Source organism: Cherax quadricarinatus, chromosome 1 (assembly GCF_038502225.1).
Source record: "Cherax quadricarinatus isolate ZL_2023a chromosome 1, ASM3850222v1, whole genome shotgun sequence".
In the NCBI taxonomy this organism is placed as follows: domain Eukaryota; kingdom Metazoa; phylum Arthropoda; class Malacostraca; order Decapoda; family Parastacidae; genus Cherax; species Cherax quadricarinatus.
This window is the reverse complement of record NC_091292.1, coordinates 102,683,700-102,704,585: the sequence shown is the minus strand read 5'-3', so window position 1 is coordinate 102,704,585 and position 20,886 is coordinate 102,683,700. Positions and strand designations below refer to the sequence as shown.

Sequence of the window (20,886 nt, the reverse complement as noted above, 5' to 3'; positions counted from 1 at the left end):
AGTCAGAGGGCAGAAGAGGGGTTGTTGAGGTGGTTTGGTCATTTAGAGAGAATGGATCAAAGTAGAATGACATGGAAAGCATATAAATCTATAGGGGAAGGAAAGAGGGGTAGGGGTCGTCCTCGAAAGGGTTGGAAAGAGGGGGTAAAGGAGGTTTTGTGGGTGAGGGGCTTGGACTTCCAGCAAGCGTGCATGAGCGTGTTAGATAGGAGTGAATGGAGACGAATGATACTTGGGACCTGACGATCTGTTGGAGTGTGAGCAGGGTAATATTTAGTGAAGGGATTCAGGGAAACCGGTTATTTTCATATAGTCGGACTTGAGTCCTGGAAATGGGAAGTACAATGCCTGCACTTTAAAGGAGGGGTTTGGGATATTGGCAGTTTGGAGGGATATGTTGTGTATCTCTATACGTATATGCTTCTAAACTGTTATATTCTGAGCACCTCTGCAAAAGCAGTGATAATGTGTGAGTGTGGTGAAAGTGTTGAATGATGATGAAAGTATTTTCTTTTTGGGGATTTTCTTTCTTTTTTGGGTCACCCTGCCTCGGTGGGAGACGACCGACTTGTTGAAAAAAAAAAAAAAAAACAATAATAATAATAATAATAATAATAATAATAATAATAATAAATACGATATAATTGAAGAAGGAAGTTGTACAAAAATACGAGGGAGTGGTTGACACATCGTCAGTGTGGCTTTGTTTATGCTGGAGTGAGCATTAGTCTCCCTGCTCTTCCAAACATTTCACAATAATTCATCGTGTTTGGTGCTTGTAGATTGAGTGCGACTGGAGTGGTAGAGGCAGCGGTAGAGGCAGCGGTAGAGGCAGCGGTAGAGGCAGCGGTAGAGGCAGCGGTAGAGGCAGCGGTAGAGGCAGCGGTAGAGGCAGCGGTAGAGGCAGCGGTAGAGGCAGCGGTAGAGGCAGCGGTAGAGGCAGCGGTAGAGGCAGCGGTAGAGGCAGCGGTAGAGGCAGCGGTAGAGGCAGCGGTTGAGGCAGCGGTTGAGGCAGTGGTTGAGGCAGCGGTAGAGGCAGCGGTAGAGGCAGCGGTAGAGGCAGCGGTTGAGGAAGCAATTGAGGCAGTGGTATTTAATAACATACATGTTATTAATAATATGTACTATTATTATTTATAACATATATGTTATTAATACCACTGCCTCAACCGCTGAATTATTGTGAAATGGTTTGGAAGAGCAGGGAGACTAATGCTCACTCCAGCATAAACAAAGCCACACTGACGATGTGTCAACCACTCCCTCATATTTTTGTACAATTTCCTTCTTCAATTATATCGTATTATTATTATTATTTATTATTATTATTATTATTATTATTATTATTATTATTGTTATTATTACTATGGTTATTATTAACAGTAGCAGAAATGTTTGATTCTTTGCTGTGTTCAAGAGTAAACACATGATGTCACCGTCTAATACCTGCCCGAATAGCCATTCCAATATGCAGTCATGAATGGGTTTACATTATTTATACTGTAGTTTAATAGCAAATAATGAACAAACAAAACACTCACCACACTGAGTGGTGGGAGGGCTGGCTGCCAGTTGTGGGGGTCGGAGGGAGGGTAGTAGGGACTCGCAGTGGTTGAGGAAGTGGTGGAGGCAGTGGTGGAGTCTGTGGTATTTAATAACATGCATGTTATTAAAGCATAACATGTATATATTTAGTACAATTTACGACGTTTTCATGTATTTTATGATTGTTCATGGTTCAACAAGTTAAGGAAGCAGCATTGTATTATATTTCCCTACAGTATATTGGGGCACCAAACATTTACGGTTTTTCAACATTCGAGAGGCTCTTGATCCCCTAACCCTCGCGAATGTTGAGGGAGACCTGTACATTTTTAATAGGAAAGTAATACTTTACATAGAAGTCTTACAGCAGCCATATAATAAATTAGACCACCATAGCCTTAGCTGTTTGTGACTTTTCTTTCACTATGCTAGAAAAGCCATTTTCTAGTTTTTATTTATTACCTAATGTTCTTTAACCCGTAAATGGTCCAAACGTATATACGTATACGTTTTTTCAACATTTGAAAGTATGTAAAAAAAAGTAGATCTTCTTTTTGTTTTTCTACATTTGAAAATGTGTAAAAAAAATTTAATCTACTTTTTTTTTTGTTATATTTGAAAATATGTAAAAAAAACTTAGATCTACTTTTGTAGCGCTACACATATGAACGTAGATCTGCTTGGACCGTTTACGGGTTAATACATACTGCTGTCAAGGTACAGTTGACAGCAGCATGTATTAAAAGTGATGGGTAATTTGAGTAACTTGCAATGATTTATACTTAAAAAGATACTATTATATTTTGTAACAGGATCTGGTTTTATAAAACAAATTCATAAAAGTTAACATTTTTGATAACTGTCTGCTAGTTTACTGTCTTGGTTGAAGGGATCCTCTAATAGTCATTATTTTTTAGGTTCTTGTATCGCCTGACTTTACCCATCGAGGAGAAGATTCGTATTATTGCCCAAAAGATATATGGTGCTGATGATATAGAGATCAAGCCTGAGGCACAAGAGCAGATTAATCGTTTCAGAAAACAGGTCAGTTAACAGTGGCTCAGTTTGGTCAGTGTTCTCCAGCTAAAAGTCTTAAATTATTTGAGATTTTATTTTCTCTTTCCAACTGCTTCTACTGGTTTCTTTAGGTGTTAATAAGAGAACCTGAGGTATAAAATAATTATTGAGTTTATATATTTAAAGCATCACTAATAATATTACTGTAATGGCTAGTACAAAATTTAGAAAAAATGAAAATTGCATTAAGGAGGAGTTTGTTTACAATTTGGATAGTTATATCAGTCGCTATCTTATCTTCATCCCCTCCCCCACACTGTGACCATAAACTTTGTAGTATTCATTGTTGCTGCTGTTTCTTTTTAATTTAAAAGTTATGGCATAGTTTTCCACATGTTAACCACTACAGAGCTTGTCATTAAAGTACGCCGAGTGGAAGCGCTTGATGTAATTTAATGCCCAAATAATACCCTTCCCTGGCACATTTGTCAGTGAAACAAAACATTATAGCGGCCTGTCAAACTCGAATCAGGATTCCCTCGGGCTACTGTCTGCATCTTAAGTGCCTTTGGGCTTTTGTTATGGACAGTTTTGTGTTCGTGGTCCCTCTTCTCCATGTGGTCTTGAGGGCCAACTGACATTTTTGGCTATTGACAAATTGATATGGGCAGGAGAAAGTTGTTGAGATGAGGCAAATGCAGAGATCATTGGATTACATAAGACAGGGCATCAAGCATAAGAAATAGAAGTCAGTGATGTGTGTGATCATTCTGCTCCTTGCCACACCATGAAATCTGTTGCTCATTGTCTTTGTGACTGTGAGGTACTCTTCTGTAGCTGGTGAGGAAACTCCCCAGACTTGAACCCCATTCAGAACTTAGGGGCTGAGATAGAGGTCTAATAGGGAAGGATATCAGCCCACACCAACGGTTTTAGAGAGCCATCCGTGAGTTGAGGGAATTTACCCCATGAAATCCTGAAGAATGTTTTAATCACTTCCTAGATGGTTGAAGGATGTTGTAAAGCACAAAGGATGACCTATTTGGTGATTGTGATTTTAGAGGGGGCCAGCTTACTTTAATGACAATCACTGTATACACGTGTTCATTCTTTTTGTTAGTATCAGTAGAGGAATAACAAAATAATGAAGTGTGTGTAAGGTGAACAGAAAAGAAGTGGGGACATGAGCTCTGCACATAGACTATCATATGTCATTTGAACTCTTGGTTCACTTATGTCTTCCTAGAACCTTTATGCTAATTGTAGGGGAAAATGTGCTTTGGTGTATGTTGAGAGTTTTGCATTGAGAGTTTTAACATAAGTTGGCAAATAATGTCATTTTTCAACAATAGTGGTGGTGTTGGTCCTCCATACACTAGCCTTGAGGCATGACCCTGATAAACTATAATAGCTTGGGAAAATATACATATATTATGAATATAGGAAAGAGTTAGGTGATGAGGATAACAAAAAAATTAGGTAATGAAAGATTGGATATCAGATTGGAGGGGGAGAGTATGGAGGAGGTGAATGTATTCAGATACAGTAGAACCTCTACTTGCGAGTTTAATCCATTCCATGACCTTGCTCGCAACTGGATTTGCTCGTTTGCAGTCAATTTTCCTCATTTAAATTAATTGAAATGCAATTAATCCGTTCCAGTGGAATTCTGTACTTCAATAATTTCGCTAATATCAACTCTATGGCTTATTTATCTATCTCACTTCATCTAATATGACATAATAAACAATATAAATAACATACAAACCTGATATACATGTATACTCTAAAATGAATAAAATGTATCATTCATGTGGTGGTATGGGCGGTGTCGGCGGTGGACGAGTTTCTGGAGACCGGGCAAAATACTTCATGAATAATTTAGCTAATATCATCTATACGGCTTATTTACTTATCACAGTTTATCTAATACGACATAACAAACAATATGAATAACATAGAAACATGATATATACTCTAGAATGAATAAAATGTCATTCATGTAGTGGTATGGGCATTGTCGGCGGTGGACGAGAGTTTGTCTGGAGACTGGGCAAAATACTTCATGAATAATTTCGCTAATATCATCTATACGGCTTATTTATATATCACAGTTCATCTAATATGACACAACAAACAATAAAAATAACATAGAAACATGATATATACTCTAGAATGAATAAAATGGCATTATGTAACAGGTGGACACAGCCATAACTGCTCCCTCTTTGTTGTGGTAAACACTGCCATCTAGTGACGGCCTTTTTGAAGCCGTCTATTGTAATTGTTATATGTAGTACATTATTATTATATATGTATTATTACTTTACATATTATTATTGTTTATATTATTATACTATTATTATTATACGTATTATAATTATACATATTATACATATTATTACAGTGAAACATATAAGTGAACAGTATTTAGATAAGGCTAAAGAGGTTTTTGTGGCATTTATGGATTTGGAAAAGGCGTATGACAGGGTGGATAGGGGGGCAATGTGGCAGATGTTGCAAGTGTATGGTGTAGGAGGTAGGTTACTGAAAGCAGTGAAGAGTTTTTACGAGGATAGTGAGGCTCAAGTTAGAGTATGTAGGAAAGAGGGAAATTATTTCCCAGTAAAAATAGGCCTTAGACAAGGATGTGTGATGTCACTGTGGTTGTTTAATATATTTATAGATGGGGTTGTAAGAGAAGTAAATGCGAGGGTCTTGGCAAGAGGTGTGGAGTTAAAAGATAAAGAATCACACATAAAGTGGGAGTTGTCACAGTTGCTCTTTGCTGATGACACTGCTCTTGGGAGATTCTGAAGAGAAGTTGCAGAGATTGGTGGATGAATTTGGTAGGGTGTGCAAAAGAAGAAAATTGAAAGTGAATACAGGAAAGAGTAAGGTTATGAGGATAAAAAGATTAGGTGATGAAATATTGGATATCAGATTGGAGGGAGAGAGTATGGAGGAGGTGAATGTATTCAGATATTTGGGAGTGGACGTGTCAGCGGATGGGTCTATGAAAGATGAGGTGAATCATAGAATTGATGAGGGGAAAAGGGTGAGTGGTGCACTTAGGAGTCTCTGGAGACAAAGAACTTTGTCCTTGGAGGCAAAGAGGGGAATGTATGAGAGTATAGTTTTACCAACGCTCTTATATGGGTGTGAAGCATGGGTGATGAATGTTGCAGCGAGGAGAAGGCTGGAGGCAGTGGAGATGTCATGTCTGAGAGCAATGTGTGGTGTGAATATAATGCAGAGAATTCGTAGTTTGGAAGTTAGGAGGAGGTGCGGGATTACCAAAACTGTTGTCCAGAGGGCTGAGGAAGGGTTGTTGAGGTGGTTCGGACATGTGGAGAGAATGGAGCGAAACAGAAAAACTTCAAGAGTGTATCAGTCTGTAGTGGAAGGAAGGCGGGGTAGGGGTCGGCCTAGGAAAGGTTGGAGGGAAGGGGTAAAGGAGGTTTTGTGTGCGAGGGGCTTGGACTTCCAGCAGGCGTGCGTGAGCGTGTTTGATAGGAGTGAATGGAGACAAATGGTTTTTAATACTTGACGTGCTGTTGGAGTGTGAGCAAAGTAACATTTATGAAGGGGTTCAGGGAAACCGGCAGGCCGGACTTGAGTCCTGGAGATGGGAAGTACAGTGCCTGCACTCTGAAGGAGGGGTGTTAATGTTGCAGTTTAAAAACTGTAGTGTAAAGCACCCTTCTGGCAAGACAGTGATGGAGTGAATGATGGTGAAAGTTTTTCTTTTTCGGGCCTCCCTGCCTTGGTGGGAATCGGCCAGTGTGATAATAAAAAAATAATAACATATTATTATTATTATTATATAAATACTTTGTAATTTTTATTCACACAAATATAAGATTTACTGTTATTCCTTATTGCAATAATTGTATAAATAATGTCAACCCATTCAAGACTGAAATAGCCAAGCAATGGACCATATCTCCTAGGTTGAGCTCTATTTCAAGGTACTTTTCATTGTGAAAGCAATTAAAATCATATCTATTTCTGTAATTATTTTTTTTTTTTATCACACTGGCCGATTCCCACCAAGGCAGTTTGGCCCGAAAAAGAAAAACTTTCACCATCATTCACTCCATCACTGTCTTGCCAGAAGGGTGCTTTACACTACAGTTTTTAAACTGCAACATTAACACCCCTCCTTCAGAGTGCAGGCACTGTACTTCCCATCTCCAGGACTCAAGTCCAGCCTGCCGGTTTCCCTGAACCCCTTCATAAATGTTACTTTGCTCACACTCCAACAGCACGTCAAGTATTAAAAACCATTTGTCTCCATTCACTCCTATCAAACATGCTCACGCATGCCTGCTGGAAGTCCAAGCCCCTCGCACACAAAACCTCCTTTACCCCCTCCCTCCAACCTTTCCTAGGCCGACCCCTACCCCGCCTTCCTGTAATATATCTTCCATTCTATCAAATGAGACCAAACAAACAAGAATACAACCATAAAAACCATTCGAAATTACCGCTAAGGAGTGGCTAATTGCTGAAAAGTGAACTCCATTATTTATGCTTAGATTTCTTTCATTTTTGGTGTATGTTAAGAAGCATCTTTCCATCATACATTGCCCAAGTTTCAATAAGATAGTCCAGCAAACAAATGAGATACAGTTCTCGAGATCAAGAGCAAGAGCCCCTCACCAGTGTCAAGGAACCTGCCTTGAGGTCTGCTCGCTTGTGGAAATTTTGCTCACGTATGGAAGCAAAAAATCGACCCATCGATTGCTCATAGTATTTGGAAAAACTCGCACGTGGACACACTCGCAGGTAGAGGTTCCACTGTATTTAGGAGTGGACATGTCAGCAGGTGGGTCTATGAAAGATGAGGTGAATCATAGAATTGACGAGGGAATAAAGGCGAGTGGTGCACTTTGGAGTCTGTGAAGACAAAGAATTTTGTCCATGGAAGCAAAGAGGGGCATGTATGGGAGTATAGTTATACCAACACACTTACGTGGGTGCGAAGCATGGGTGGTGCATGTTGCAACAAGAAGGCTGGAGGCAGTGGAGATGTTGTGTCTGAGGGCAATGTGTGATATGAAAGTAATGCAGAGAATTTGTAGTTTGGAAATTAGGAGGAGGTACGGGATTGCCAAAACTGTTATTGAGAGGGCTGAGGGGGGGGTTGTTGAGATGGTTCGGACATGTAGAGAGGAACAAAATAGAATGACTTTGAGAGTGTGTAAATCTGTAGTGGAGGGAAGGTGGGGTAGACGTCGGCCTAGGAAAGGTTGGAGGGAGAGGGTAAAGGAGGTTTTGTATGCAAGGGGCTTGGACTTCGAGCAACCATGTGTGAGCGTGTTAGATAGGAGTGAATGGAGACAAATAGTTTTTAGGACTTGACGTGCTGTTGGAGTGTTAGCAAGGTAACATTTATGGAGGGATTCAGGGAAACCGGCAGGCCGGACTTGAGTCGTGGAGATGGGAAGTGCAGTGCCTGCACTCTGAAGGAGAGGTGTTATGTTTGCAGTTTTATAACTGTAGTGTAATCATGCTTCTGGCAAGACACTGATGGAGTGAATGATGGTGAAAGTTTTTTTTTCAAGCCACCCTATCTTGGTGGGAAACAGCCATCGTGTTAATAATAAAAATTATGTATTGCAATACATGAAGCAGTGGTACAGTATCTTAACTGGATAAGAATATACTAAAATCAATATTGTCTTACTATACATGGTAACTTAATTTATTTTGAGTTAAAATTTCAATTAAATGTGTGTAATGCATTTCAGGGTTTCAATGACCTTCCCATATGTATGGCAAAGACTCACTTGTCATTAACATCTGACCCAAGTAAGAAAGGTGCACCTACAGGCTTCACCATTCCAGTTAGGGATGTACGAGCATCAGTTGGTGCTGGGTTCCTCTACCCTCTTGTTGGAACGGTAAGGGGAAAATCTTGCTTTATATTGCTGTATGAGATGCATGATTTTGAAGTTCTGTGTGGTTATAATCAGGCTATAATTGTCATTGTTTTTGCAACATTTATTGGTTGCTGTAATGTAGGTTATGCAAGCCTTTTAATGTTCACATCACTGCATGATCCTAAAATGTTACTAATTGCTCTCCTTTATGAAGTAGTTTTATTACCACCTAGATAGGTTCAGTACAATGTTAATGTAGACGATTACATGCCGGAATATGGAACCTTGTCAGTGAAGGTTTGCCCGGACTTAATTTCAAATGTACAAGTTTTTCAGTGTAAGACAGTATAACACAAGTTTATTAAGTTATTCCTGGATGGTAAGCTGGGCAAACTCTGGTAGTGTTCTGTTTCTATTGCCTTAATCTGTATTGCTTTATGTGAAATGTTCTATGGTTCTTAGTTAAACCATTGTTGCTGCTAATGCTCCATTTTTTCATCCATATCCCCTAAAAACTAAAATTGAAGTGGGTGTAATAATTGTAATCTACAAATGACATACCTCAGCTTCTTGCTATGTGGTAATGTGTGAAATATGAACAGACTTCTATTAAAAATGGTTTTCAGATAATTTAAGAAAATCTTAATAGAAAAATTTGCTTAAATGTAAACCAAAAACTAAAAGGCATGTTTTACAAAGGAAGTTAAGTGGTAGAAATATCTTAGAGGTACAATACTTCTCTTCTGTTTTGAAGCAAATATGTACTGTATATGCTTTATAGTATGCAAAATTATTTAGCATTGAAAAGTCATTCTTTGGATATATAAAAATAAGCAGCATTAAATAAAAGCTTTTAATTTGCAATCAATAAAATTCATAAGAGTAGGTTGTTTATAGCAGTAGATAATGATCATTGGCAACACAAGAGTGAAAGAATGGATTGCTAGAGGGGAAAACAAAGTAAAGATTGAAAAATTGTACAGTAACACAAATTAGGTAGATCCAGGTTAATACAGGAATGTTAGGGAATCATTAATAATTCTTCTAAGGACTTGATATACTTGTATACAGTGTTGAGTAATGGGTAATGTACAGGGACCCCCTCTGACTTGAGCAAAGATCAAAGTTAGAATGTAAACAGAAGTAAAATTCTGTGGTAAAGGCACAGACTTTGTTGTATGTTTATGGTAGCCTTAAGAATGACACTATAAGTATCTGATTTATTTCAGATTCTTAGAATAAGTCATTTGATTTTTAGGAATATTAGGTGAACAGATAATTTAACATAATGCATTAGTCAAATCATTTTTTAAATTCTCAAAACTGTATTCAGGTACAATTTTCTAGCAAGAGTATATACAGTGATTTGCATGGAAGTGAGGTCTGGATTGCATTTTTTTATGCAGTCATTGTCTAGATTAGATTTGGAAAGATTTAAGCATGTGTGTTACCTCTTACAAGGAGTCTGGGCAAGTCCCACGTCCACCCTCGCTGGTTCGTGGCTTGCACTGGCTGCGACGCCTTGTGCCAAAGTGAGGTCCAAGAAGTGAGGTGAGTTTTAATGGAAGTGACAATAAGTGCTAATTACCTGCACTTTTTGAATGTTATGTTAATAAGTGATTATATTTTGGCACATACTGCAGTTAGGCATGACACTTCTGCTTTTTTATTTTTTTTTTTTTATTATCACACCGGCCGATTCCCACCAAGGCAGGGTGGCCCGAAAAAGAAAAACTTTCACCATCATTCACTCCATCACTGTCTTGCCAGAAGGGTGCTTTACACTACAGTTTTTAAACTGCAACATTAACACCCATCCTTCAGAGTGCAGGCACTGTACTTCCCATCTCCAGGACTCAAGTCCGGCCTGCCGGTTTCCCTGAATCCCTTCATAAATGTTACTTTGCTCACACTCCAACAGCACGTCAAGTATTAAAAACCATTTGTCTCCATTCACTCCTATCAAACACGCTCACGCATGCCTGCTGGAAGTCCAAGCCCCTCGCACACAAAACCTCCTTTACCCCCTCCCTCCAACCCTTCCTAGGCCGACCCCTACCCCGCCTTCCTTCCACTACAGACTGATACACTCTTGAAGTCATTCTGTTTCGCTCCATTCTCTCTACATGTCCGAACCACCTCAACAACCCTTCCTCAGCCCTCTGGACAACAGTTTTGGTAATCCCGCACCTCCTCCTAACTTCCAAACTACGAATTCTCTGCATTATATTCACACCACACATTGCCCTCAGACATGACATCTCCACTGCCTCCAGCCTTCTCCTCGCTGCAACATTCATCACCCACGCTTCACACCCATATAAGAGCGTTGGTAAAACTATACTCTCATACATTCCCCTCTTTGCCTCCAAGGACAAAGTTCTTTGTCTCCACAGACTCCTAAGTACACCACTCACTCTTTTTCCCTCATCAATTCTATGATTCACCTCATCTTTCATAGACCCATCCGCTGACACGTCCACTCCCAAATATCTGAATACGTTCACCTCCTCCATACTCTCTCCCTCCAATCTGATATTCAATCTTTCATCACCTAATCTTTTTGTTATCCTCATAACCTTACTCTTTCCTGTATTCACCTTTAATTTTCTTCTTTTGCACACCCTACCAAATTCATCCACCAATCTCTGCAACTTCTCTTCAGAATCTCCCAAGAGCACAGTGTCATCAGCAAAGAGCAGCTGTGACAACTCCCACTTTGTGTGTGATTCTTTATCTTTTAACTCCACGCCTCTTGCCAAGACCCTCGCATTTACTTCTCTTACAACCCCATCTATAAATATATTAAACAACCACGGTGACATCACACATCCTTGTCTAAGGCCTACTTTTACTGGGAAAAAATTTCCCTCTTTCCTACATACTCTAACTTGAGCCTCACTATCCTCGTAAAAACTCTTCACTGCTTTCAGTAACCTACCTCCTACACCATACTTCTGCTTATGTAGGGTAAATAGTGTTCAGAGTGGCACAATAATAAAATAACTAGTGATACAATTAATGAAGCACTTTCCACACATCCACTAACAAGCAAATTTTATGAAGCAAATGGTTATCCACATGGGTAAATGTTTTATTACTATTTTCCATAATTTTGCATGTTTTCTCAAATGAATGTGTGCACAGAAGATGTAAAATTCTGATAAATGTTAAGAGGACACTAATTGCAAGAAAGCCTTTATTGGCATATTTCACCCAGAGGGAAGCTTTATAAATGCATAGAAAAGAGAACAGTGAACAGTGCTGCTTGAACAGTGAACTTGGTAACCGAGGTTGGGTGAAAGACCAGGATACCGTAGGCCTACTGGCCTTTAAGCTTGTATTATTCTGGGATATGGGTGATGGATGTGGCCAAGGTGAACAAGCCACTATTCTGATGAATGGTGTTAGTTTGATAATTGATAACTCCAGACATCTGCCTTTGTCATTTTCATGTAATAAGAGTGTAGCTCACTTCCATGCCACGGTGTGAGCGATGGAAGTTGCGATGTTGTATGCAAACATTGATGTCGTTGTCAATTCTGTATGCTTATTATTATCACAGGCATGTGGGAAGACTTGCTTCATTCCCCAGTATAATCCTAGTTGAAACCCCCCACAAGAGGTTACTGTAAACCCTATTTCAAACAAAAATGTATACAAAAAAATAAGAGTGCTGGTGGTTTTGAGGGTCCTTTATGCTCTCTCTTCCCACTTTCTTTGGAAGGAATATGCTGTCTCCAGCGAATAAGCTGTGTTCAATTGAAAAAAAGGGACTGGTTGGTGAAACCTCTTCAAAATAGATATCTTGGTGTTGCACATATCTAATTTATTAACTTGTAGTTCTGTACCAATAATGTTATGAAAGAAATGCTCTTAAACTGAATCAACAACTATCTTCCCTCAGGCATTAAAAATGGAGTACTTGAAGAATGCAACTCTATTTATCCTGTTTTTTCAGTTGAAAAGTTGCATAAATCATTGGTAACAGTTTTCAGGAACATAACCCTCATAAATTATGAAAGTTCACTGTATTGTTCTCATGTTTTTCATGTATGTACTTGATGGAGGTTTCTTGTGGGTGAATAAAGACTTCTCTGCATTTAATGTCGTCTTACCAAGAAAATTAACCTAAAATTCTCCTACTTTTGCTAAATCTAATTTGTTTTTGTTTAGTCATTTCTTTAGTTGAAACCTTAGTTTAATAGTTCTCTGACAGTCTGCTTAGTAGTTCAGTTTCTCAGTGAAGTATTGTAATACTTTACCTGTATAATATTGTACATAATTTTATTGGGTTTTACCATGTTGAAAAAGCTTCCATTCTTGCACTTAAGGGAGTCATGTGGTGTGACAGTGGAATTTGGGTAATACAGTATGGAAAAAATTATCATGTGATCCATCTCTCTTGTTTACAGATTTCTAATATATCTAAATATTTTTAATACACAGGCGTTGTACAATATAAATTGCCTCATTCCTCATTGAACTGGTTTATGGTGTAAATATTTAATCTACTGTTCTTGAGCAATAACTACCAAACAGTGAGCTCTTTACATATATAGTACATAAAATGAACATACACAAAGTGTTAATACACTTGGTAAAAAGCTACTGAGCAAATAATCTTTAATTCAGCCTAAGAAGCATAAATATTAATTTTGTGGTTCTTGACCAATCTCTACCAAATAACTGTGAGCTCTGTACAAGCATAAAATGAACATATGCAAGTTATTAATGCATATGGTAAAAAAGTAACAAAGAATTTTCTAATTGGGATGATTTTATCTGTTAAAAACAAGAAAAGAGGAGCACTGCAGTAGGCCTACTGGCTCATGCTAGATTAGTTTTTCTCAGGTCCAATCCTTCTTGCTTGTGTATTTGTCTAACTTGTATAGGGCAAACTGCTCCACTCTTCTTTGTATTTATACCTGTCATCCACTTGTATACATTAATCATATCTTGCTGCTTTCTACACCTTTCACGAGTGCAAATTCAGCCGTGTTGGTCTGTCTTTATAGGAAGGATCTCTTATGTACAGTAAGTGTTATAAATATGCATGCCCATAAGTATACCTTCAGAAGATTATTTGCCTGGCATATTTGAGAAATGCCAGGGCAACTTTTGTATGGAAAATGTATGGTACCTCCTTGCATTACTTCCAAAGACATGAAGAATTTTTTTTTTTTTAACGACTTTCCTGGAAACTCAGTGGACTTAATTCTGATAGAGAACGTTTGGAAACTTAAGCATAAGCTTCATAGCATGGATGTATCCTTTAGCTCCAAAATCTCTAGAACCATTAAGCAGGTGTAGAAGGGTATTGACTTTATCTTCATAAGTTAGCTTTGTCAGTCCCTAGGAGGGTTCATTGCAACAAGAGGAAGGGTAATCCTACAAAGTACTAGTTCACTAAGATATTTTTGGTAGCAGTTTTGAAGTTGTGAATTAAAACGAACTATTTTAGTATCGTCTTTATCTGTTAAAATGTTAACTGTATTTTTCATGTGAAAATATCGGAGAACATCATTATTAACCATCTTCATCTAGTTTATATTTTTGTCAGTTTATCTTTACACAACATTTGCAGTATTATCAATTTTGTTTTTCTGTATTTGTCTCTGCATATGCACAAGTGAGCAGATAAAAAAATATTGGATAAAAGGTTCATTTAATATAGTTGAGGGGTGCTTATTCATATTTTCAACCAATGTATGTACAAGTAACCTAGGTAGTAGGTTGATAGACAGTATCTGCCCAAGGAGGTATTACCATCTTGCCAAGTGAGTGTAAAACAAAAGCCTGTAATTATTTTACATAATGGTAGGGTTGCTGGTGTCTCTTTTTCTGTCTCATAAACATGCAAGGGTTCAGGTATGTCTTGCTACTTTTACTTGCATTTAGGTCACTACACGTGCATATACAAGCATATACAGTGGACCCCCGGTTAACGATATTTTTTCACTCCATAAGTATGTTCAGGTGCCAGTACTGACCGAATTTATTCCCATAAGGAATATTGTGAAGTAGATTATTCCTTTCAGACCCCCAAACATACACGTACAAACGCACTTACATAAATACACTTACATAATTGGTCGCATTTGGAGGTAATCGTTATGCGGGGGTCCACTGTATATTCTTTCTTCTTTCAACGTACCAGCCGTATCCCACCGAGGCGGGGTGGCCCAAAAGAAAAAACTAAAGTTTCTCCTTTTAAATTTAGTAATATATACAGGAGAAGGGGTTACTAGCCCCTTGCTCCCGGCATTTTAGTCGCCTCTTACGACACGCATGGCTTACAGAGGAAGAATTTTGTTCCACTTCCCCATGGAGATAAGAGGAAATAAACAAGAACAAGAATTAGAAAGAAAATAGAAGAAAACCCAGAGGGGTGTGTATATATATGCTTGTGGGAAGTCTGAATGTGCGTGGATGTTGTGCAGATGATAAGAAAGAGATGATTGTGGATGTTATGAATGAGAAGAAGCTGGATGTCCTGGCTTTAAGTGAAACAAAGCTGAAGGGGGTGGGAGAGTTTCAGTGGAGAGGAATAAATGGGATTAGGTCAGGGGTTTCAAATAGAGTTAGAGCTAAAGAAGGAGTAGCAATAATGTTGAAGGATAAGCTATGGCAGGAAAAGAGGGACTATAAATGTATTAATTCAAGGATTATGTGGAGTAAAATAAAGATTGGATGTGAAAAGTGGGTTATAATAAGCGTGTATGCACCTGGAGAAGAGAGAAGCGTAGAGGAGAGAGAGAGACTTTGGGAAATGTTGAGTGAATGCGTGGGGAGTTTTGAATCAAGTGTGAGAGTAATGGTGGTTGGGGATTTCAATGCTAAAGTGGGTAAAAATGTTATGGAGGGAGTAGTAGGTAAATTTGGGGTGCCAGGGGTAAATGTAAATGGGGAGCCTTTAATTGAGCTATGTGTAGAAAGAAATTTGGTAATAAGTAATACATATTTTATGAAAAAGAGGATAAATAAATATACAAGGTATGATGTAGCACGTAATGAAAGTAGTTTATTAGATTATGTATTGGTGGATAAAAGGTTGATGGGTAGGCTCCAGGATGTACATGTTTATAGAGGGGCAACTGATATATCGGATCATTATTTAGTTGTAGCTACAGTTAGAGTAAGAGGTAGATGGGAAAAGAGGAAGGTGGCAACAACAAGTAAGAGGGAGGTGAAAGTGTATAAACTAAGGGAGGAGGAAGTTCGGGTGAGATATAAGCGACTATTGGCAGAAAGGTGGGCTAGTGCAAAGATGAGTAGTGGGGGGGTTGAAGAGGGTTGGAATAGTTTTAAAAATGCAGTATTAGAATGTGGGGCAGAAGTTTGTGGTTATAGGAGGGTGGGGGCAGGAGGAAAGAGGAGTGATTGGTGGAATGATGAAGTAAAGGGTGTGATAAAAGAGAAAAAGGTAGCTTATGAGAGGTTTTTACAAAGCAGAAGTGTTATAAGAAGAGCAGAGTATATGGAGAGTAAAAGAAAGGTAAAGAGAGTGGTGAGAGAGTGCAAAAGGAGAGCAGATGATAGGGTGGGAGAGGCACTGTCAAGAAATTTTAATGAAAATAAGAAAAAATTTTGGAGTGAGTTAAACAAGTTAAGAAAGCCTAGGGAAAATATGGATTTGTCAGTTAAAAACAGAGTAGGGGAGTTAGTAGATGGGGAGATGGAGGTATTGGGTAGATGGCGAGAATATTTTGAGGAACTTTTAAATGTTAAGGAAGAAACAGAGGCAGTAATTTCATGCACTGGTCAGGGAGGTATACCATCTTTTAGGAGTGAAGAAGAGCAGAATGTAAGTGTGGGGGAGGTACGTGAGGCATTACGTAAAATGAAAGGGGGTAAAGCAGCTGGAACTGATGGGATCATGACAGAAATGTTAAAAGCAGGGGGGATATAGTGTTGGAGTGGTTGGTACTTCTGTTTAATAAATGTATGAAAGAGGGGAAGGTACCTAGGGATTGGCGGAGAGCATGTATAGTCCCTTTATATAAAGGGAAAGGGGAAAAGGGGACAAAAGAGACTGTAAAAATTATAGAGGAATAAGCTTATTGAGTATACCAGGAAAAGTGTACGGTAGGGTTATAATTGAAAGAATTAGAGGTAAGACAGAATGTAGGATTGCGGATGAGCAAGGAGGTTTCAGAGTGGGTAGGGGATGTGTAGATCAAGTGTTTACATTGAAGCATATATGTGAACAGTATTTAGATAAAGGTAGGGAAGTTTTTATTGCATTTATGGATTTAGAAAAGGCATATGATAGAGTGGATAGAGGAGCAATGTGGCAGATGTTGCAAGTATATGGAATAGGTGGTAAGTTATTAAATGCTGTATAGAGTTTTTATGAGGATAGTGAGGCTCAGGTTAGGGTGTGTAGAAGAGGGAGACTACTTCCCGGTAAAAGTAGGTCTTAGACAGGGATGTGTAATGTCACCATGGTTGTTTAATATATTTATAGATGGGGTTGTAAAGGAAGTAAATGCTAGGGTGTTTGGGAGAGGGGTGGGATTAAATTATGGGGAATCAAATTCAAAATGGGAATTTTAAAAAAAAAAAATTATGACAGTTACTTTTTGCTGATGATACTGTGCTTATGGGAGATTCTAAAGAAAAATTGCAAAGGTTAGTGGATGAGTTTGGGAATGTGTGTAAAGGTAGAAAGTTGAAAGTGAACATAGAAAAGAGTAAGGTGATGAGGGTGTCAAATGATTTAGATAAAGAAAAATTGGATATCAAATTGGGGAGGAGGAGTATGGAAGAAGTGAATGTTTTCAGATACTTGGGAGTTGACGTGTCGGCGGATGGATTTATGAAGGATGAGGTTAATCATAGAATTGATGAGGGAAAAAAGGTGAGTGGTGCGTTGAGGTATATGTGGAGTCAAAAAACGTTATCTATAGAGGCAAAGAAGGGAATGTATGAAAGTATAGTAGTACCAACACTCTTATATGGGTGTGAAGCTTGGGTGGTAAATGCAGCAGCGAGGAGACGGTTGGAGGCAGTGGAGATGTCCTGTTTAAGGGCAATGTGTGGTGTAAATATTATGCAGAAAATTCGGAGTGTGGAAATTAGGAGAAGGTGTGGAGTTAATAAAAGTATTAGTCAGAGGGCAGAAGAGGGGTTGTTGAGGTGGTTTGGTCATTTAGAGAGAATGGATCAAAGTAGAATGACATGGAAAGCATATAAATCTATAGGGGAAGGCAGGCGGGGTAGGGGTCGTCCTCGAAAGGGTTGGAGAGAGGGGGTAAAGGAGGTTTTGTGGGTAAGGGGCTTGGACTTCCAGCAAGCGTGCGTGAGCGTATTAGATAGGAGTGAATGGAGACGAATGGTACTTGGGACCTGACGATCTGTTGGAGTGTGAGCAGGGTAATATTTAGTGAAGGGATTCAGGGAAACCGGTTATTTTCATATAGTCGGACTTGAGTCCTGGAAATGGGAAGTACAATGCCTGCACTTTAAAGGAGGGGTTTGGGATATTGGCAGTTTGGAGGGATATGTTGTGTATCTTTATATGTGTATGCTTCTAGACTGTTGTATTCTGAGCACCTCTGCAAAAACAGTGATAACGTGCGAGTGTGGTGAAAGTGTTGAATGATGATGAAAGTATTTTCTTTTTGGGGATTTTCTTTCTTTTTTGGGTCACCCTGCCTCGGTGGGAGACGGCCGACTTGTTGAAAAAAAAAAAAGAAAAAAAATATATATATATATATATATATATATATAATTTTTTATTTTTTCTCAACAAGTCGGCTGTCTCCCACCGAGGCAGGGTGACCCAAAGAAAGAAAATCCCCAAAAAGAAAATACTTTCATCATCATTCAACACTTTCACCACACTCGCACATTATCACTGTTTTTGCAGAGGTGCTCAGAATACAACAGTCTAGAAGCATACACATATAAAGATACACAACATATCCCTCCAAACTGCCAATATCCCAAACCCCTCCTTTAAAGTGCAGGCATTGTACTTCCCATTTCCAGGACTCAAGTCCGACTATATTTATTTATTTATATATTTATTTATTTATTTTACACACACACACCCCTCTGAGCTTTCTTCTATTTTCTTACTAGTTCTTGTTCTTGTTTATTTCCTTTTATCTCCATGGGGAAGTGGAACAGAATTCTTCCTCTGTAAGCCATGCGTTGTAAGAGGCAACTAAAATGCCGAGAGCAAGGGGCTAGCAACCCCTTCTCCTGTATACATTACTAAAGTTAAAAAGAGAGGCTTGTTTCTCTTTTTGGGCCACCCTACCTCAGTGGGATATGGCTGGTGTGTTGAAAGATGATGTACAGGTAAGTAAGCACCGAATACCTTTTTGCACTTCAAGGTTTCATAATCCTTCAGGATACTATTGGCTTATTCTGGCATGTATGTCATTTACCTGTATTAGCTAGCCATAATTGCTTTCTATGCTCACAGCTTGCTTAAGTTCACAATTTTTTTTATGTTTAGCTTTGTTATATTTTTCTGAGATTAAGAAATGTACCAAATACACAGTTTGCATTAAACTCCAGTGTCCCTGCATTATTAAGCTATAAAACCTCATTTTTATGCTTTCCCAAGATTGGATATTAAATATAAATTCCCATGTAGCATAATTAATGAAATGTATATTTCTTTGGAGTTAACTTTAATATGGTAAAAGTTTTAAGTTCATGTTTATTGTTTTACATTTATATCAAAGTTAATCATAGGATAACTAAAAGTATACATTGTCACTGAGATTGATATAGTGTACTGTACTTGGCAGTTATAATACTTTTATATTATATGAAACTGCCACAATTTGGTGAGGAGGTGAAAAGTTAGATAACAGGTGAGTGTGCTAGGAGACTGTGCCTCTCAAAATTGATATGTAATAACTTTCAAATTCTATTCCCCAGATGACTACAATGCCAGGATTGCCTACACGGCCCTGCATCTACGATATTGACCTCGACTTGGAAAAAGAAGAAGTACAAGGGCTATTTTGATTGATTCTATAAAATGTTCTTTTCATTGGTGAATGCACTCACTGATCAACAGGTTAGCTGCTGCCGCTGCTTTTGTTACTTGACAGGATGTTGTGATAGAATGTTGCTCATCTTAATTATATGAGAGCTATATTTTTTGTGATAGACATATGCTTTTCTATTTAAAGTATGTGGGGGTTATATTGAAATAATAATCTTTCACCTGAAAGTTGTCATTTACTTGTTCAGAAAGTTGGTGCCATCATTTAAACTTAAGACATTTTATTTGTTAAAAACTGGGAAACATAACTTTTTAAATATTTTTATAAAATTAAATAAACAAATGGTATGGACTATGTATCTCTTTTAATACTCCATTGCAAGAGTACTTGTGGGATTTAAACCAAGATCAGGGAAGTTCAAAGCCCATGGGCTATATGATCTGTATAAACTTTGTGCTTGTTATTAATACAGTAATAATGATAAGGCAGGCCAATATCCTAAGTAATATATAATGATATTCAAGTTTTCATACAACCTTTTATAATGGAACATCACAGGTCTCATACTACAGTGGTATCTCGGTATATGTCCTTAATCCATTCCAGGACCTTGAACTTATACCAGACAGGATATATACCAAATGAACTTATTTTTTTTTATTATCACACCGGCCGATTCCCACCAAGGCAGGGTGGCCCGAAAAAGAAAAACTTTCACCATCATTCACTCCATCACTGTCTTGCCAGAAGGGTGCTTTACACTACAGTTTTTAAACTGCAACATTAACACCCCTCCTTCAGAGTGCAGGCACTGTACTTCCCATCTCCAGGACTCAAGTCCGGCCTGCCGGTTTCCCTGAATCCCTTCATAAATGTTACTTTGCTCACACTCCAACAGCACGTCAAGTATTAAAAACCATTTGTCTCCATTCACTCCTATCAAACACGCTCACGCATGCCTGCTGGAAGTCCAAGCCCCTCGCACACAAAACCTCCTTTACCCCCTCCCTCCAACCCTTCCTAGGCCGACCCCTACCCCGCCTTCCTTCCACTACAGACTGATACACTCTTGAAGTCATTCTGTTTCGCTCCATTCTCTCTACATGTCCCATAAGAAATATAGGGAAAACGATTAATCCATTCCCATTAAAAAAAATCCTATTGTTATTGGCATATTATACATTGATGGGGTTGTATAAAATAATTTAAACACTGCTTAATACTAAAATACCTACATAAATACAAAAGAATTAGTTGAAATAATACAAATTTAACCTCAGTTTACTTTGCCGAAGAGTCGAGTGCCCACTAGAATAGTGCTGAGAAGGGAGGAGGAGGAAATGTTTTTGTTTGGAAGGAGGGTCCCCTTATCTTTTCTGTCTCTTTTACCCTGTTTGGACCTGGTTGAAGCTTGCCAAGTTTGACTTTTACTAAAAATCTGTCCAAAGAACTTTGCTTCTGCC

The 20,886-nt window shown here is 38.5% G+C and overlaps 1 protein-coding gene across 4 annotated transcripts in view; it reads left to right on the top strand.

Moving 5' to 3' along the window:
* Positions 1 to 19,777, top strand: part of pug (pug C-1-tetrahydrofolate synthase, cytoplasmic) — a 49,118-nt gene extending 29,341 nt beyond the window's left edge. For 3 of the 4 annotated variants that reach the window (XM_070085467.1, XM_053777146.2, XM_070085472.1), the window contains exons 20-22: positions 2,463 to 2,589; positions 8,319 to 8,471; positions 19,353 to 19,777. In XM_070085467.1, coding sequence (XP_069941568.1) covers positions 2,463 to 2,589; positions 8,319 to 8,471; positions 19,353 to 19,442 — 370 coding nt within the window. In that variant the 3' untranslated portion in view covers positions 19,443 to 19,777. Of the gene's footprint in view, positions 1 to 2,462; positions 2,590 to 8,318; positions 8,472 to 9,911; positions 10,002 to 19,352 lie in introns of all 4 variants that reach the window. The other variant, XM_070085480.1, reaches the window with a different exon arrangement.
* The last annotated feature ends 1,109 nt before the right edge of the window (positions 19,778 to 20,886 follow it).